The 16,027-nt window shown below is 40.3% G+C and overlaps 4 protein-coding genes across 6 annotated transcripts; all 4 read right to left on the bottom strand.

The window, feature by feature from the left end:
- Positions 1-1,207: 1,207 nt before the first annotated feature.
- LOC103972659 (uncharacterized) lies at positions 1,208-1,639 on the bottom strand. Its single transcript, XM_009387002.3, has one exon. The coding sequence runs from the start codon at positions 1,637-1,639 to the stop codon at positions 1,208-1,210; it is 432 nt and encodes a 143-aa protein (XP_009385277.2).
- Positions 1,640-2,283: 644 nt separating this feature from the next.
- Positions 2,284-6,330, bottom strand: LOC135585239 (dehydration-responsive element-binding protein 2A-like). Of its 3 annotated transcripts, none has more exons than XM_065091177.1 (3): positions 6,178-6,330; positions 3,977-4,026; positions 2,284-3,479 (listed from the first exon to the last, which is right to left on the bottom strand). In XM_065091177.1, the coding sequence occupies exon 3, from the start codon at positions 3,383-3,385 to the stop codon at positions 2,546-2,548; it is 840 nt and encodes a 279-aa protein (XP_064947249.1). In that variant the 5' UTR covers positions 3,386-3,479; positions 3,977-4,026; positions 6,178-6,330; the 3' UTR covers positions 2,284-2,545. The 3 variants fall into 3 exon arrangements, with proteins under 3 accessions (XP_064947249.1, XP_064947250.1, XP_064947248.1); XM_065091178.1 differs by having other exon boundaries at positions 3,977-4,029; positions 6,178-6,282; XM_065091176.1 differs by lacking the exon at positions 3,977-4,026 and having other exon boundaries at positions 6,178-6,318.
- A 4,191-nt stretch (positions 6,331-10,521) lies between these two features.
- On the bottom strand, positions 10,522-13,600 carry LOC103972348 (small ribosomal subunit protein eS7). The gene is made up of 6 exons (XM_009386651.3): positions 13,494-13,600; positions 12,532-12,615; positions 12,379-12,452; positions 12,171-12,294; positions 11,330-11,512; positions 10,522-10,889 (listed from the first exon to the last, which is right to left on the bottom strand). Exons 2-6 carry the CDS (start codon positions 12,604-12,606, stop codon positions 10,767-10,769), a joined length of 579 nt encoding a protein of 192 aa, XP_009384926.1. The 5' UTR covers positions 12,607-12,615; positions 13,494-13,600; the 3' UTR covers positions 10,522-10,766.
- A 580-nt stretch (positions 13,601-14,180) lies between these two features.
- LOC135597755 (uncharacterized) lies at positions 14,181-15,939 on the bottom strand. Its single transcript, XM_065091175.1, has 4 exons — positions 15,916-15,939; positions 15,615-15,730; positions 14,583-15,506; positions 14,181-14,508 (listed from the first exon to the last, which is right to left on the bottom strand). The coding sequence occupies exons 3-4, from the start codon at positions 14,923-14,925 to the stop codon at positions 14,450-14,452; spliced, it is 402 nt and encodes a 133-aa protein (XP_064947247.1). The 5' UTR covers positions 14,926-15,506; positions 15,615-15,730; positions 15,916-15,939; the 3' UTR covers positions 14,181-14,449.
- Between the last annotated feature and the right edge of the window lie 88 nt (positions 15,940-16,027).

Here is a 16,027-nt window from a genome sequence, read left to right as displayed (position 1 = left end):
CGATTAATCCTTCGTCCATTTGAACCTATCGATCGCTTGACTCTCACATCACACACACCTCCATCCCTGATAAGAAGATGCTATCAGCTGCTGCAGATGACCGACGCGGATACGAACAATATGCATGTTGGTATATTCCTCTCGAAGTGTGCTTCCACTCTCCCACTGGCACATATATGCGTTTCACATCCATGAAAGAATCAAGGAGGAAGCAAAGAGGAAGAAGATGCTGTAATCTTTATGATCAACTCTCAACGCGAGCTCCGAGAATATGTTCTTGATCTTGTCTTAGACATATCAATTCACTGCAGGCCAAAGAGCATCATGACAACCAAGTTGTTCCCGATGTCACTTGTTTAGGAATCACATATATGTCATATATAATAAGACTGTGTCTGTCCGTGTATCCACATCACAAGGAAGTAGTACGTCTCTACTTACTGCTGTACCATTATGATCACAATCAAACAGCCACAATCACTCTCGTTACCTAAAAGCTTAGGTAATGTGGCAGTCATACCTAAGGGATGACGGAAAGGGCAAGAGGATAGCCTTATTTGTTTGCCCACCTGAAGGCACACTCGAACAAGACAACAGGATGCACCTGAAAACCCTACAACACCATTTGATGTGCAATTAGGTCTCTCTGATTTGTTTTGTCTGGAAACCGAAGAGCAACATATTCTCAAGAACATCACCTTGGCCATTAAAATATGCGTTTGAGAGAGAGAGAGAGAGAGAAGCAATCATTGAGAAATATTTTATCCTTAGAGTTATGGTCAAAATAGGTTCTATAAAAGAATGCACAGTATTAGCTGTAAACCTTTAACATACATGCAAACCATCTCTTGTCAATTGCTTGAGTTTGCTTCCACCATTTGGATGCTTACTTATTCCCACTACTCGAGCAATTATGGGACTTGTTTTTTGTTGGAAAATTTTCTCGAAAAATAGTGGATATTAAGAAATCATTATAGAGTGACGATGGAAAATAATAAAGGAGAAGGTAGAACACAGTTTGCAATAGAGAAACAATGTGATGTGTAGTTTGCAATATGAGAGACCAAAAAAAGTGTTCATATGACAAGATAGAACACAGTTCCGATTCCTTGTTGAAGAACACGGTTCTGTACAACTTGGCATTGATGGTTGAAGCACCATCCCATACATACGATTGCAGAAGGTACATTCCTCTTACATCTTCCCTTCACGAGTCTTCGCAGATGCTCTCGAGATGCGGTCGCCAGACTCCGACCCGGCCGTTTCGGCGGCGACGATGGACGGATCTCTTCTCCGAGAGGATCCCGGTCGGATAATTATCGTCGCTCTGTGACCTGGTCACGGGCGACGAGGTGTGCCGGCTCCTCTTCTTCTGCTCCGGCAACGTCGAGGCGGGCACGAGGAAGTAGAAGTGGCCCCGCTTGAGCTCCGAGTCCGGCGACACGATCAGGATCTGACGCACGACGCTTTGGGTGCGCGGGTTGGTGAGGACGTGGTTGGGGTTCGCCGCCAGGACCTCCCTGGCGGAGACATGGCGGCTGTACTCCTCGACCTGGCCGTCGAGGTGGACGACGCGGACCACGTCGAGGGCACCGCACGGGAGGACGCAGGCCAAGCAACACCGGAGGCTGTTGCCCATCTCTCTCTCTCTATCTCTATCTCTCTCCTCCTTTTCCTTCGTTGGATGGTGGGACGACCATGGCTATTATAGGGAGTGGAACTGAGAAGGCAAGTAGATCGCGTTGGAAGTCACGTCCTAAGCTTCGTTACGTGGGATTTCATGCACGCTATTGTAACGCGCATCAAAAGGTGAGCTGCTCATCTGACTACTAATTAAACATGGCAGCACTGTTTGACCTCATGAAATAATGAACACTTGTCTATATTGGTCGATCGTTGACCTTTTTATAGTTGACCATTTTGGTGGATCCTTTTTATGATTTCTGCAATCGGACAGACAAAGTCAGTATTAATTCGTCTGTAATTTCTCATGCAAGCACAAAAGTAGAGTTGATTCGAAAGATTTATATGCCTTATCGTCAAAGAATGGTCAAAGTCAACGAGAGAGAGAGAGAGTGGAGGGAGACAACACAAATCACTAATTTGAGGATCCGATGTTGTTACTGATTTAGATGTTATCCATATGCCGAGTCTCGATTGATGGTAAATGTGTTTGATTAGGTAAAAGATTTTGACAGTTCATCGTAAGACTATAGATTTAAATTCTACTTATTTTTTGGAAAAAATAAATAAAAACCCTCTATTAAGATTAAAACGGAGCCATTAATCATAAGGGATTAGTGGTTTACACAAATCCAACCCCATCTCTCTTTATATGACTATACTTCATGATTACATGCGGTGAAGACGAGATAATCTTTATATTACAGCAATCTATTTATTGTACACTACAATGATAAGATATGTACACACAACACACAAACACATTTACCATGAAGACTATACGACGACCCGTCTCTCACAAAATACTCAAGAGAACGAGTCATTCTATCGAACAGAAGAAGAAGAAGGAATCTTCTCATGATTACCATATGTTCGGGCTTGAAAGGAAGTCCCCATAAGAGACCCCAAACTCTGAAGTCTCTGTGGCCTCCTCTGGGCCTTTGTCCCGGTCATCAACCCATGGCCATAGAAGACTGTCCTTACAGTCGAAAGGATTTTGCTCGGTGCGCCACAAAGACCCTAACGTTGTAGCATCTGGATTCTGGAAGCCCGACGACATGCCTAAAGGACTAAAGCATTGCCAGTTCGTATCTGCATGGACTGTACCAAACTGATCGGGAACATTGACTTCGGTATCATCACCCATCAACCTCAACATCTCCTCGACGGAGAATTCATCGTCAGGTGCATCTGTCTGATCTCCATACTGACAAACCCCCATGTTTAAAGCATCAGCTGTCGATGAAGGCTCCTTATCACATCCCACCTCACCTTTTAGTTCCTCGTCGTCTAATTCGGCCTTGGGAAAATGAACTTTATCTTTCGGTTCGATGCTTGGAACTTTGATGTGACCCGTGCTGGAGATGGAGGCATCGATAGCATCAGAATGATGTGAAGTCGTAGTTGATTCACATGACTTGCTCATCACAGCTCCAGGTAGATTGACACGGGCCAAACTGCCATACATCGCTCTTGCTGCATCATCATAAGCAAGAGCAGCTTCGGTAGCAGTTGGGAAGGTTCCCAACCAAAGGCGGCCACCCCGGTTTGGTTCTCGGATCTCAGCAACCCACTTGCCCCAGGTGCGCTGTCTTACACCTCGATATCTGCAACTAGGATTTTCTGGACCTCCTTTGCCTCTCATGCAACCTTTCTTTGAACCTCTTGCAGGTGGTTTCCGGATTGGCTTTTCACCATCCATGGAACAGTCAAGCTGGCGACCATGCTCTTTCCACCGAGCAATCGTCTCCGCCACGGTATGAGAGCCATTCCTCCCTCTGCGTACTCTCTTTTTCCTGAAAGAAGCAAAGAACAAACAAATTAGCGCTTGAACAGAACAGCAAGAAACTAAAAATAAACAATAAACAAAACCAGAAGGAAACTGATAACTAATGAAGATAAATATATCATCTTCAACATGAGAAAATCATTCGGATGCAAATCAAAGCACCTGGCCATTCGCCTACCAAGAATGTAAATAAATAAAGCAGGTGGGTTAGTGAGGAATTTTGATTCCCATGCCAAAACTCCAGAATTCGTGGAAAAATATGAAAGCACATTCAACAAGCAAAATATAGCATCTGGCACAGGTGAATGGCCACATACAAACGGCTTGAAGTTTTGAATTTTAGAAGTGTCTTGGGAGTAATATACATCCAAAATACAATAGTTTTTCCTGTTGTCTTATAACTTATGTCTGGATTAGGAGATGAAAACCAATGTGACTACTCATGTAATAGGATTTGTAATGACTGCTTTGGAATTAAAGAAACAGGCATTTTCAATATCATACCTAGATACTCCACGGAATTAATGCAAGCAATCACCTGGCGCGCCCCAACTCTACTTCAGCAGAAAAGATCATAAGACAAGTGCAGAAAAATAAGTACAGAATGTGATTTGGCAAAAATAACCATAAAGAGCATAAATTAAGAGATTTTTTTCAACTACTTGAAAAGCATTCAATCAACTCACTGAAAACAACAAAACAAATTCCAAAAGCAAACAGAAAAATCTAGGACCATGACTTCAGCCATGAATTTCTTCAAGTCAGGAGAATGTGACCACCAAAAACAAAGCTCCTATAGTCTCAACATCATTATTTCAACCCCGACAACAGGTTTTTACTAATTTTCCGATTCTCAAAAGAAAGGATGAATCAGTCAGAATCCAGATTTCCAGTATATAAGCTACAAAGCTTGGGTCCTATAATCTAGAGAACAAACACAGTGATGCAGTTCAAATCAGCTTAGATTAATGACCTCCAACTCACCCACTCGAAAGGTTCAAGCCAAAGTGAGCGACGATATCTCACAATGCCCATTTCTTTTAAGGATGAAGTTCAAAGAGACTCCAGCTAACTTCAACGAGAAAAATATTATGGTGGGCAATCTCATACCAGTTTGTCCAGGAGCTCTCTCTAAAATTCTAATTGGAAGGTAGTGAGAAATTTTCCCATGAAAATGGAACCCGTAGATCCCACAATTGGTCTACTCTCAAGATCAAAGCCCTTCAACTTTAAGCTCAAGAAAAATTTTCCCATGATCGATTTTAAGCCTGTGTTGACCCTAGAAAATAACAAGCCAGTATCATACTATTGGACAACAAAAGCCTCAATAGCTTATCCCAAGAAGCCTCAAGTGTAACATGTAATGCTTACAAGTCCTCAACAACTACTAACTAGAAAACCCCTTTGGTAAAGCCAGGTCCAAGTTTTCCAAAGAAATTTTACCAAGGATGGTCATCTACTTGCTTCCCTCGAATCACCTTTGCACGCGAGGACGAACCAAGGGAGGAAATCCAATGATTTTCAAAAAATTCACAAGAAACCATCAGCTACATACGACCAATTCGGGGCAGTTCCAAATTCTGAAAACCATGGAATGCAACAATCATTTTGTGTTCCGTTCAATCATGGCTTCAGTTCATCCCTGTAGCACGAAAAGTACTTACTTGGCATATCTTTCAACCTGTTCATAATCTCCCTTAGGGAAGCAAGACCATATTTCCTAGACATAGTGAAATAAAGAGCCAATTGTAAGACATTTCTATTCTTCATATAAAACCTTAATAAAAATCACTCAATAGAAACAACCGAACATGCTCACCAGAACCTGTAGTGCCAATCTTTGGTTTTTGTATCATGAACCGAAACCAAAGCCAGAATTCAAAACCAATTCTCCATCAGTAGCATGCTACCATTACCCCACATTGACCTCAAAACCCCTTCTGCACTGCAACGTTCTGATCCGAAAGAATTCCAGATCAACCAAAGGCATTGGTTCCAAGCATAGACTTGCTGGAACCCAATACATACTAAGCCCATTTCCAACGGCTTAAACTTTTGATATTTCTTAATTATCCAATCAAAACTTTTATCATGGTTATCAGAGCAGGTTGTAAGTTCTTCAAACTATTTACGCATGCACATGGATTGACTCTCATGTGATAAGCCTCATCTAGTTTTGCACATGAAAGAGGATGTTGGAACCTAATACATATTTCGCCCTTTCCTAACAGCTTCAAATTTTCGGATTTGTGATTACCCAATCAAAATATTTATCAGGATTAGAGTTAAAAGAGCAATCAATTGTTCACTAACTAGAAAATGAGAAAGATCCAGTTTGTAACTACCTCACGCGCCCCCTTAAATCCTCTCGGACGATTCTAACTCCTAGAGAAGCAAAGCCCTAATTTCTAGACCCAAACTGAATCCGAGAACCAAAATCCAAAACCTCCGAGGCTTCACACGCGTCAATCACCCTACCCTAAAAAAAAACAAATTTTCGCATTCGATTTCTTTATTGCCCCTACCGCAAGGAAAAGATGGCTAGATTTTTGCTCCAGGTAAAAAGAAAGATCACATCAAAACCCCAAATCTGTTAAAAACTGAATTTTGAGATGAAGAATCGTCGAAATCGAGAGAAGAAATCGACGCCAACCAAGAAAAACCGAAACAGCAATCAACAATTGACGTAAGGATTCTCCCTTTACCTATCGGACTCCATCGTCATCTCCTCCTGCTGCTGCTTCTCGGATTACGGCTCGAATCCCTCAACCTTAGCGATCTCGAGTTGCTTCGTACTTCCCTCTTCTCGTTTCTTAGAATCGGAGGGAGAATTCGGTTGAGACACCGATATATTTGTAGGAAGGTCGGGAATCACGAGACGCGTCACGAGGTAAAACGTCGGATTCGAAACACGTGTTGGCGGAAGCTTCGGGAAAGGTCTGGTGCCTGCCGTCAACGGCACATCTCTTCGATGTAACCGTACACGTAGACGGTCAATGAGAGTTATATCAGATTTGTGAGACGACAGCCGTGCGATCTCGGACAAACGGTCAGGATTGCTTGATGGGGGCAAAGGAAAGACTACGGTCGACGAACAATGGATAACGTTTTGGGACTCGAATTAGGAATTTTCGGGGACAACGCATGTCGATCCCAATTTGTTGGAATAAGAAATATTTCTGGGACTAGCAATGAAATTTTTGTTTTTATTGCTTTTGTTTGAGAAATTAATAATGAAGTTATTTGGGATATGATTTTTTTTTTTCACTTCCAAACAGAAAAAGATGCCTTCAATCACAAATTACCAAATATCACTTTTTTTTCCAGGAAAAAGAAAGATATTCCTAGTGAGATAAAACATCTATTCATATTACCAATGAATTATTATTTTTAGTTTAACCATTCATTTAAGGATAGAGATTTATAGAGAAGTATTACTTATATCATAATAATTTAAACAGTTCCATCCATAATCGTATCAAAAATCATATGTTTCGATCGCTGATAATATTGTTCTGAAATCCTTAATACATCGTTGACTCTTCATCATCATCTTCATTGCCTCCTCGATTAAGCAGTATAGGGGTACAACAATGAATGTTGTATATTTTAAAAATTGATCGATCACCGCAAGTGTCAATCCAAGTCCTCTTATCGCTGACAAGTTTGATATAAAGTCTAAGAAAATACATTATCACGACCTTTCTGGCATAAGCAATGTCTCCAAAAGTTCTATTGGCTTTCGTTGTTTTACCTTATTTTGTTGGCAAATAAGACACGTTTGAACATATTCCTCTACATCAGTCCTATCTTTGGTTAAGACCCTCTGTATGAGAACTAATATTCGGTGAATATACGTAAGTCTTGCCCAAAGGAAATTGTACACTTAAGAGTTCACATCTTAAATTATCCACTCAGGAAATATAAGCTTTATTTCTTTTTTTATATATGCTTGGATCCAAAATTATCATGTCTTACCTTCTTTAATCAGTTGCATCAAGGTTACTACTTGGAGATCACTGTATGGTCCATCCCTAATCCTTAAAAAAAATTAGAGTACAGTTAACTTACATGGTCTTTGTCTTTCAATTGCACAACATTCACCGGCTCCACTTTTCTACTCAATGAATAGACCATGTCATTTGTTTTTTCGAGTTTATACTCTATTGTCATATCAAATTTAATCAAGAAGACCTACTGTCATACTTGCTTTGGGGAGAGTTTCTTTTGAGTTTGTAAGTAACTCAATGAGGTATTGTTTGTCTTTAGCATAAATTATATTTCGAGGAGGTGGTGTCGTCATTCTCGAAAGGCTTGTAAGTAACTCTCCTACATAAGTACTCTAATAATAAAGTTCAAAACATTTGTATAGACTTCGAAAGGCTTCCTATAGTATGACAATTTGAGTATTGATTCTTCTAGTATATTTGTCCGACTATCACCAAGGATGCTCCTTTTTCAGCAACTCTACCAATGGAGCTGAGCGCTTTGAGTATCCATCTATAAAGTACTGATAATAATTGACGAAATCAAGAAACGATCTCAGCTTTGATACCTTCTTTGGTGTTCGGCACTTGGCCACAATCTATACCTTCAAATTGTTTATCTAAATAGATCTTTATCGATTTGATGTTTTAAAAATAAAATCTTTGTCTAAGCAAATTAGCACTTCTCTCTTTTCACGAACAAAATATTTCTCTTAGAATCTTGAAAATTATTCGAATGTGTCTAACATACTCCTAAAGAATTTGGTTATAGACAACAATATTATCCAAGTAGATGATCATGAACTTATCCAAATACTCCTTAAATAATTGATTCATGAGAGTGTAAAAATATGATCGGAGTATTAGTTATACCAAAGGCATCACTAAGAACTCAAATGCTTCAAACCTGATCACACAAGTAGTCTTCGCTTCGTCACCTTCAGTTATATGCATCTGTTAGTATCTCAACAAAAGGTCGAGTTTGGAGAAATACATTATCTTGCCCAATTGGTCGAGCAAGTCTATGATGAGCGAGATTAGATATTTGTTCTTTATCATTACTTAGTAGTTTATCGAGCTACTTCCTAAGCTTTGTCAACTTTGGAGGGGTCATACAGTATTGAGGTCTCAAAGGAGGCTTAACTTTCAGCTCCAACTTGATACAATTATCCACGCCTCTTCATGATAGTAGAGTTTTCAATAACTTAAGTGGCATAATATTTGTAAATTCTTTCAAAACGTCTACTACTATAATAAGTTTGTGAGTGGCCTCCACATCAAATGGCTCTAGCCTTACTACGATCATAAAAATTAATTTGCTATTTTGCACTCTATTTTTTAATTATAAAGCTGATATTTATTGTGAATCGTTCGTTCCTCCTCAAGAAATTAAAACCACACAAGTGTTGTTGCCTCCCATCCAACATAGGGAGTTTAGGAATAATATTGGCATCAACTTTACCGCATGCATTAACTTCATTCTAAGGATTACTTGGAAGTCATCTAGTGGCACCACCATCATGTTTATTCTTCCGCTTTATGTTCCAATTTTGATAGAGACCCTCTTTGTCAGCTTAGAGATTTGCTTAGGTTCCAAGTTTACAATCTTCATCCAACTTAGTTATTCTCTAGGTTCAACCCAAGTCATCTTGTTTCTTAGTTAGCAATGAAATTGTGAGTAACGTTTATGTCCACTATCACACAGGTTGTTCGACCATTTGGCTTGATATTCATGTACATCAACTCGTTGTTTCCTGTTTTCTGTTACTTCCTGTCTATATTCTCTCTCACTTGACTTTACAATACGTTCAATAAACGCATTGCTCTTATTCGAGGTCCTTGCAACTCCTTATCATCGCTATTGGATTTCAAACTACTTGATCTAAGGGCAACGACTTTACTCTTGTCCAATCCAGGAGGATAAAATGATACTATTAACTTATCGAGTGTTTGCTTTTGTAAGTACTCCCTCTTATATATAGTACTCCCTCACTATATATGATCCTTTGCACAAGAAGCACCTATCGGGTTTTGGAGTCTTGACTTTTAAAATTGGCCTTGTGCTTGATTGCACACTCTTTCCCTCGCAATACTTAGATATGGACGATTTCTCAATTTTTTTTTTCTCGAGTTCTCCAATAAAACAAAGTCGATGAATACGGGTACTCTCGTGGGCAACATAATCTTGGACATGGGTTGTTCGTGACTTCAACATTCATATCTTCCATCAATCGATCTACTCAGGATTCCACTTTTGTCTATTCGAGATTTTATCTCTCTTTTCAGTTCTCTACCTCAAAGAAATCACAAAAATCTTGTGAGGAATCAAAGTGGTGATTTGACTACCTCAGCAACTTGTCATTTGAGATGCCCGTTAGTGGGAATCAAAGTGGCGATTTGACTGCCTCAGCAACTTGTCATTTGAGACCTGCACTTGATCACGGGAGAAGGGCAAGTTGGGAACCTTATTGAGTTGACTTCTCCAACTCAGGAAACAAAATCGCCAGAACGCCCGAGAGTCGATAGTTCCATTTCCTGCAAAGCTCAGAAGAATAGAAATGGTCAAACGATACGAAGAACACTAATGAAAATTCTTTATTAATGCATGAATCCATGATTCGATGAAATGAGATCCAAAATTTGAATTACATTTTTCTCCACTCGAATCACAGAGTCAAAGTCACGATCATTTTTCGGTTGCTCTGGCAAAATAATAATACATGCACTTCACACAAACAAAGATGCATAAGAAAGAAAGGGATAAATCTTACAAAATATCAAGATTCATCGTACTGTACCATACTGATATTTCGATTCAGACTCGATACAATACGATACCGATGTACCAAGCAATACATCAAAACATACCGAACAATACACTCTAATGTATCAAACAATTTTATATTTTTTCATACTATGTAGTGTTACAGTATAATACTATAACAGAATATAATACTGTAACGGTACCGGACGATCCACATATCGATAACATGTCAGATCGGTATATACCACCCGATACGGGCAATACACTTCGATATGACAGACCTTGCAAAATACTACATATATATGGTAACACAATTTTAAATGCTTTGCCTCAGAATAAAACATCAATTTTCTGAATAGTTGCTTGCTGCGCCTGTCGGTTCCCAGCTTAAATAAAATGGAATAAACTTGTGCGAAAAATGTCAAATTCCTAAACATCATGAGGTCCAAGCACCTTCCTGATTGACAAAATAAATGGCACAATTAAAGGAACAAATTTGTCCTCTGATACGTAAATTTAGCAACACTCTAACATCATAAAAATTCTAGGCGGACTCGGTGACTGGGTACTCGAATACCACGTCCTTCCCACATAGCTTCCTGTAAACCCCTGTAAAGGTCTCCAGTTTATACTCCGTGTTGTTTCGCTCCTTTGGGTCCAGGAAAATCTGATAAATGAAAATTTATTTAACTTAGAGACAACATTTTCTTCAGTGGACTGTAAAACACAAAAATTAACAAAATAAATTGCAGTCTGTGATATGCCACTAAGAAAAGGCCAGGAAAGAAAAATGGATTAAATAAAACAACTTTAAACCTTCATTTAATGGAATGAACAGAAATGACACAAGCACTAAATGTAACACCACCATAATAAGACTTATTATACAATAGTAATAAACCATTTCAGGTCAAAAGAAGATGCAGAAAAATGCCTTGACTGTCATTCTAATAAGTATTCAAAAGAAATATACGATGGCAAAATAGACCATATCGACTGATGATTACAGCATAGAGATGCTCAACATCATCCAACAAATTCCGATAGGAGATATAGATGGCATCAAATCTGTTCAACCTACTATGGAATTAATCACAAGGGACACACCTTCATGAGCTTAGAGCCATCCAGACGATATCTTATGCGCTTTCCAACAATTTCAGCAGGATAAACCACATCTTCCAATGTGGCATCTTGAACAGCAGTGAGAGTGCGGCTGCGAGGGCGCACAACAGCAGAGCCCTTCTTTGGCGGCCTCAATATCCTTCGAGTGGCAATGAGAATCACATCCTACAAAATAAAGCAACACAATGAACTTTAGAAGGTACAAAGGTGTTTAATCGCACTGAAAAACCACAAAGGCGATCTTCAAAATTGACAAAGCATAATAGAACTTTTCGACATCATGTTCTAGGTTGCTAATGAGAAGATGCTGTGACACCACTGTGAATTAGACTCAAATACAAGATAATGTCAATAAAAAAATTTGTAATAACAGTCAATAAATCCAATAAGCTTTTACCTGCTGCGTTGATTGATGTGCATATTGGAAAAATGAGACATTTTAACATAAAGCATATTGGACCTAATAACCAGGTGAATATGCCAAGGAAAAAAAAAAAAAGAACATACAAGTGCACAAGACTCCCATCAATCAGTATATGCAGCCTTATCTATCTTAATATTCATGAATTGTAGCCATGGAATTTTGTCATGAGGTTTTGAACAACTCGACTATGTATTTTGAACACATATATTCCAATAGCACCCATGCAAAGGCATTATTCAGATCACCAGAAGTTCTTTAGAAGTTGTATTAATAAATAATCATATGTGGTTCATAAAAATGTTTCCTGCTACAAAAGATCACCTGGCACTCTCATTAATTCGACTTTGACCTAAAATCATTTAACCACAACAACATAAAGAAGATCCAACCCTCGCTTACCTTCCCGCTAAACTTCTTCTCCAGTTCTCTAACTAGCCTCACATGAATCTTCCTGAAGGCTTTCTGAAGCCTATACGGTACATGGATAACAACAGCTTTCCGGTTGCCAGCGATATCAACTTGACTGCATCAGAAGAACATGAAATGACGAAAAATAAGCAGCTTGAGGCTTGTCCACACAAGATAAGAGGAAGGTCGATAAACTCACACTGCTGAGTTGATGTAAAGATCCTTCAAGTCACTCTTTAACTCTTGGTTTCCATTTTCCAAATCAAAGAATGCCTGCAACAACTAGAAACTATTCGCTAAAAATATTTAAATGGAACCATCAGGAACAAGAAAACCAAGATTAACAACTAGCCTGTGCAACAGTGTCCTCAAACTCAGTCGGCTCAGCACCCTTCTCCTTTTGAATCTTTTTCCTTGCAGTAAACATTTTGATAGCCTTCAAAAGGATACAGAAGCGATTCAAAATAAAAACAAAAAACAGTTTTTTTTCCTTTAAATAAATAGGTATAAGATGAGCTATGGTAAACATATGAGGACTCTACATAAGCTTCTTCAGTTTTCTGTTTCTCAGCCATAGGCATAGGGCGGGCTATATGACCATCTATCACAAATTTGTCTTATCTGATGCAAAAGATATCGCTGCCGATCCATCAAAAATCGTTACCCATGAATGAAATAGGACTTATATATTTATAGCTAAAGACTCTCCTTCACATGTCAGCTCGTAGAACCGCCCAAGCTCAACAGCGTGAAATATGATGCCACAAAACCTTCCTATACCATGTTTACTTATTAATAATAGCTGTCAATCCATTTAAAAGCTTTAGCCCGTCGATGAGAGAGGATTTATACATTTACATTCTCGATACATGTTAATCGTAAATTTCTGAAAAGGTCGAATAACAAGTGGCAATCTTGCATCATAACAAATGAGACGCAGCAGACTTTAACCAGTGTGCAAAAATAATGTTCTAAGCTACTACAAACATAAAGATAACCAGTAAAGTACCAGATGACATAACATGATTAACTGTATACGATATATGGTTCGATACAATACGAATCACATCTAATTGCTACGACATGGGATGAATAGATGCACGTCAATGATCTCAGAATCCAATTTATATTATGCTAAAGTCTTTGACAGAAGGTAATCGGCATATCAGAAGTTCAAAACAGTTAAACGACGCCGACTTCAAATCCCTCTTGATGCGCTCTAGTGTAAGAATCAGAACCGAATCGGTCATCAGATCAGTCTATGCTTTTGGATTGGAACCGCAGCCATGGATCGAGGGTGAAAACAGTCGGTACCTTGGCGCCCGCGGCGAGGGTGGAGAGAACGAGGACGAGACCGCTGCCGCCGCCTAGGGTTTAAAGGCCGAAACGCTCCTCGCCCGCTCGGCCTTTATGAGCAAGACGCGTCGCGGTTCGGTGCTTTCCATGATCGGTGCAATCGGAACCGTCCAATGGAGGAGCAGATGTTAACCGTCGGATAAAGATCGGGCGGGCAGGGTGTCGATGGTCGGTCCGCTCACGAACTCGGATGGATGGCCGGGTCATAAAAAACGCGCCACAATTACCCGCCAAGATGACCCCGAGAGAAAAGCGGTGGGCCCCGGAGGCTAGATCAACGGGTATGCGATTACGTAATCGTCTGTCCACAAAGCATCCCACTAATAGACATTATTTACAATAGTAGCAGTCGGTAAGTATGTATTTATGTTCATATACATAAAATAAATACTCGAATTATCGAGACATGGTAAAGAGTTCTTTCGCTTTTTGGGGTTTATCAAGTGTTGAGTATTTATTTTGCAAATGAAGACACTGCAATTGGGTTTTCACGGTAAAACCTTGGGTTGTTATTATTGTCATGATAGATTTCATTGTTTCTTGCCTTTCATCAAATTCCATCCACCAAAAGTCGCATAGGCACCATATCCATATGTCGTCGTCTTCATGTGTCATTGCGTAAACATCATAAAGTATCCAATAACATGAGGTCCAATCTCCAGCACGCATAAGTACATTGATTAACTGGAATTAAAATGGCATTTACATGGAGCTTAGACATCATTTGCATGGCGCATAGGGATGGGTGACAAGCCACCAGCCTTGTAGCAACAAATTGTCAGCTGATGATAGATACTTCACTGTATGGAATTGGAAGTAGACCTCTCAAGAGAAAAGTTGACCTGAGAGATGGAACATATACAAGCAGAATGGAAACCACAATTACGTTGATCTCCTCTTTGTCTTTATTATCCCTAGTCTTCGATGATAGAGATGAGAAGCGAGGCCTCATCCGCTGAAGGAGATTGCTCGTCTGGTTGTGCGAAAGACGTGCACGGATTAGTTAGCTCTTCGAACGAACATTAAGAAAGAGGTAAATGAAAGAACCTGGCATGGTAACAGGCAAGTAGGGGAAGAGACGGTTGATGAGCCCTCCACCTTCTTCTTCTTCTTCTTCTTCTTTCTTGTGATTATCCTCGGTCCCCTCGACAGGGCCGCCCGGAACGGAGACGGTCAAGTTAGACACAAGACGACCGATGAACCCGACACCATCGTCAACCTCTTCGGCTCCCTTGAGGCTGGAGTCTACAGAATCTCGCTTCTTGGCCGCCATTATCTCTTCTGCTTCCTCATCGCTATCTACTGCAGGCCCTCCGTTGGGTGGATCTTCTGGCTTCAGAATGGATGAAAGAGAGACGAAGCTCTCGCTCGCATCAACGCTATCCTCCATGGCTCTTATCCCCCTCGTTCTCTCGCTCGCTCTCCTGGATCAACTAAATAGTAGCGACATCGGGAGGGAAACTCCCGCAGGTTGTACACGTACTCCCACGCTTTTGTCTTTGGGCTCTCTGTCGTGCTTTGGAATGCGTAGCCTGGCCACCGACTCTTGGATGTCTATCTTCTCTGCACGTGTACGTAGGACGGTGGAATGCCTCGATGCCGACATGCATGCGGCAACGAGAGGTCGGTTTCGTTCTCCTTCGAAACCAAGTGTTGGCTGTCACAACACTTGTTTGAACGAAGGTTTCCAGAAAAATTAAGCAGACCTCCGCTCTCCTGCATAATCTGTTTGAACCTGATCTGATCTGATCATCAGCATGGCTCACAGCTCGTCAGATGATGTGCACTACCTGCCATCCCAACCGACCATGTCATCAAAGGAGTTCCGCAAAGCATCTCTTGAAGCCATCGCTTGCGGAGGCTACCGCCAAAGCGATCCTGATCCATAGTCCGTCGTTGCCAGGTCGCGGCCACACAACATGCTTTTGCAGAAAGCATGCTTACACAACACCATGTAGTAGAAAATATATGCTGCGATCGTGAGGACTTGTAAAACACATATCTTGTAGGCAGGAAAATGAGAGACCAAAACAAGAAGAAGAAGAAGAAGAGATCCCACTGTAGGTGTCAAAAAGGTACCTGGACAGTCATGGTAATCTTCCACGGATATCAACAAAAAAGATAACTTCAGATCCTTTGGGAAGCTCATTTCTTCCATCAGTGGAACGAACGAAGTGGTACTTGAACGTAGGTACCTGCATGCCATCCTTGAATTTCTTTAACATCAAACACTTCAATTATGGAAGTTCAAGGAAATCTTAATCTGAGACAACAAAAATAGATAGAATCGCTGTATATAATTTCTCCATACTTGGATGGTAACTGATCGATTATGCTTTTTACCAATATAGGTCTCATCTAAGAGGGGCAAAGGATTCACCTCTCCAGAAGACCTCTTCAGCAAATTCAGTGTTCTTCTAAGTCTGTTTGGTACTCCAAGAATGCTACCTGCTATAACTATGAAATACACAATGTCTCGTTGCTTGAAGAAC

Source organism: Musa acuminata, chromosome BXJ1-11, assembly GCF_036884655.1.
Source record: "Musa acuminata AAA Group cultivar baxijiao chromosome BXJ1-11, Cavendish_Baxijiao_AAA, whole genome shotgun sequence".
In the NCBI taxonomy this organism is placed as follows: Eukaryota; Viridiplantae; Streptophyta; class Magnoliopsida; order Zingiberales; family Musaceae; genus Musa; species Musa acuminata.
The sequence above is the reverse complement of the archived record's forward strand: the minus strand, read 5'-3'. Positions and strand labels throughout refer to the sequence as shown.

Bases quoted from the DNA above. Each gene is read 5' to 3' on its own strand.
- LOC103972659 (XM_009387002.3), bottom strand. From the start codon at position 1,639: ATGGGCAACAGCCTCCGGTGTTGCTTGGCCTGCGTCCTCCCGTGCGGT.
- LOC135585239 (XM_065091176.1), bottom strand. From the start codon at position 6,197: ATGACGATGGAGTCCGATAG. The intron at 3,480-6,177 runs GTAAAGGGAGAA...TGCTTCTTTCAG, and splicing joins ATGACGATGGAGTCCGATAG to GAAAAAGAGAGTACGCAGAG.
- LOC103972348 (XM_009386651.3), bottom strand. From the start codon at position 12,606: ATGTTTACTGCAAGGAAAAAGATTCAAAAGGAGAAGGGTGCTGAGCCG. The intron at 12,295-12,378 runs GTGAGTTTATCG...CTTCTGATGCAG, and splicing joins CTTTACATCAACTCAGCAGT to TCAAGTTGATATCGCTGGCA. The intron at 11,513-12,170 runs GTAAGCGAGGGT...TTTATTTTGTAG, and splicing joins AGAAGAAGTTTAGCGGGAAG to GATGTGATTCTCATTGCCAC.
- LOC135597755 (XM_065091175.1), bottom strand. From the start codon at position 14,925: ATGGAGGATAGCGTTGATGCGAGCGAGAGCTTCGTCTCTCTTTCATCC. The intron at 14,509-14,582 runs GTTCTTTCATTT...TCGCACAACCAG, and splicing joins CTTGCCTGTTACCATGCCAG to ACGAGCAATCTCCTTCAGCG.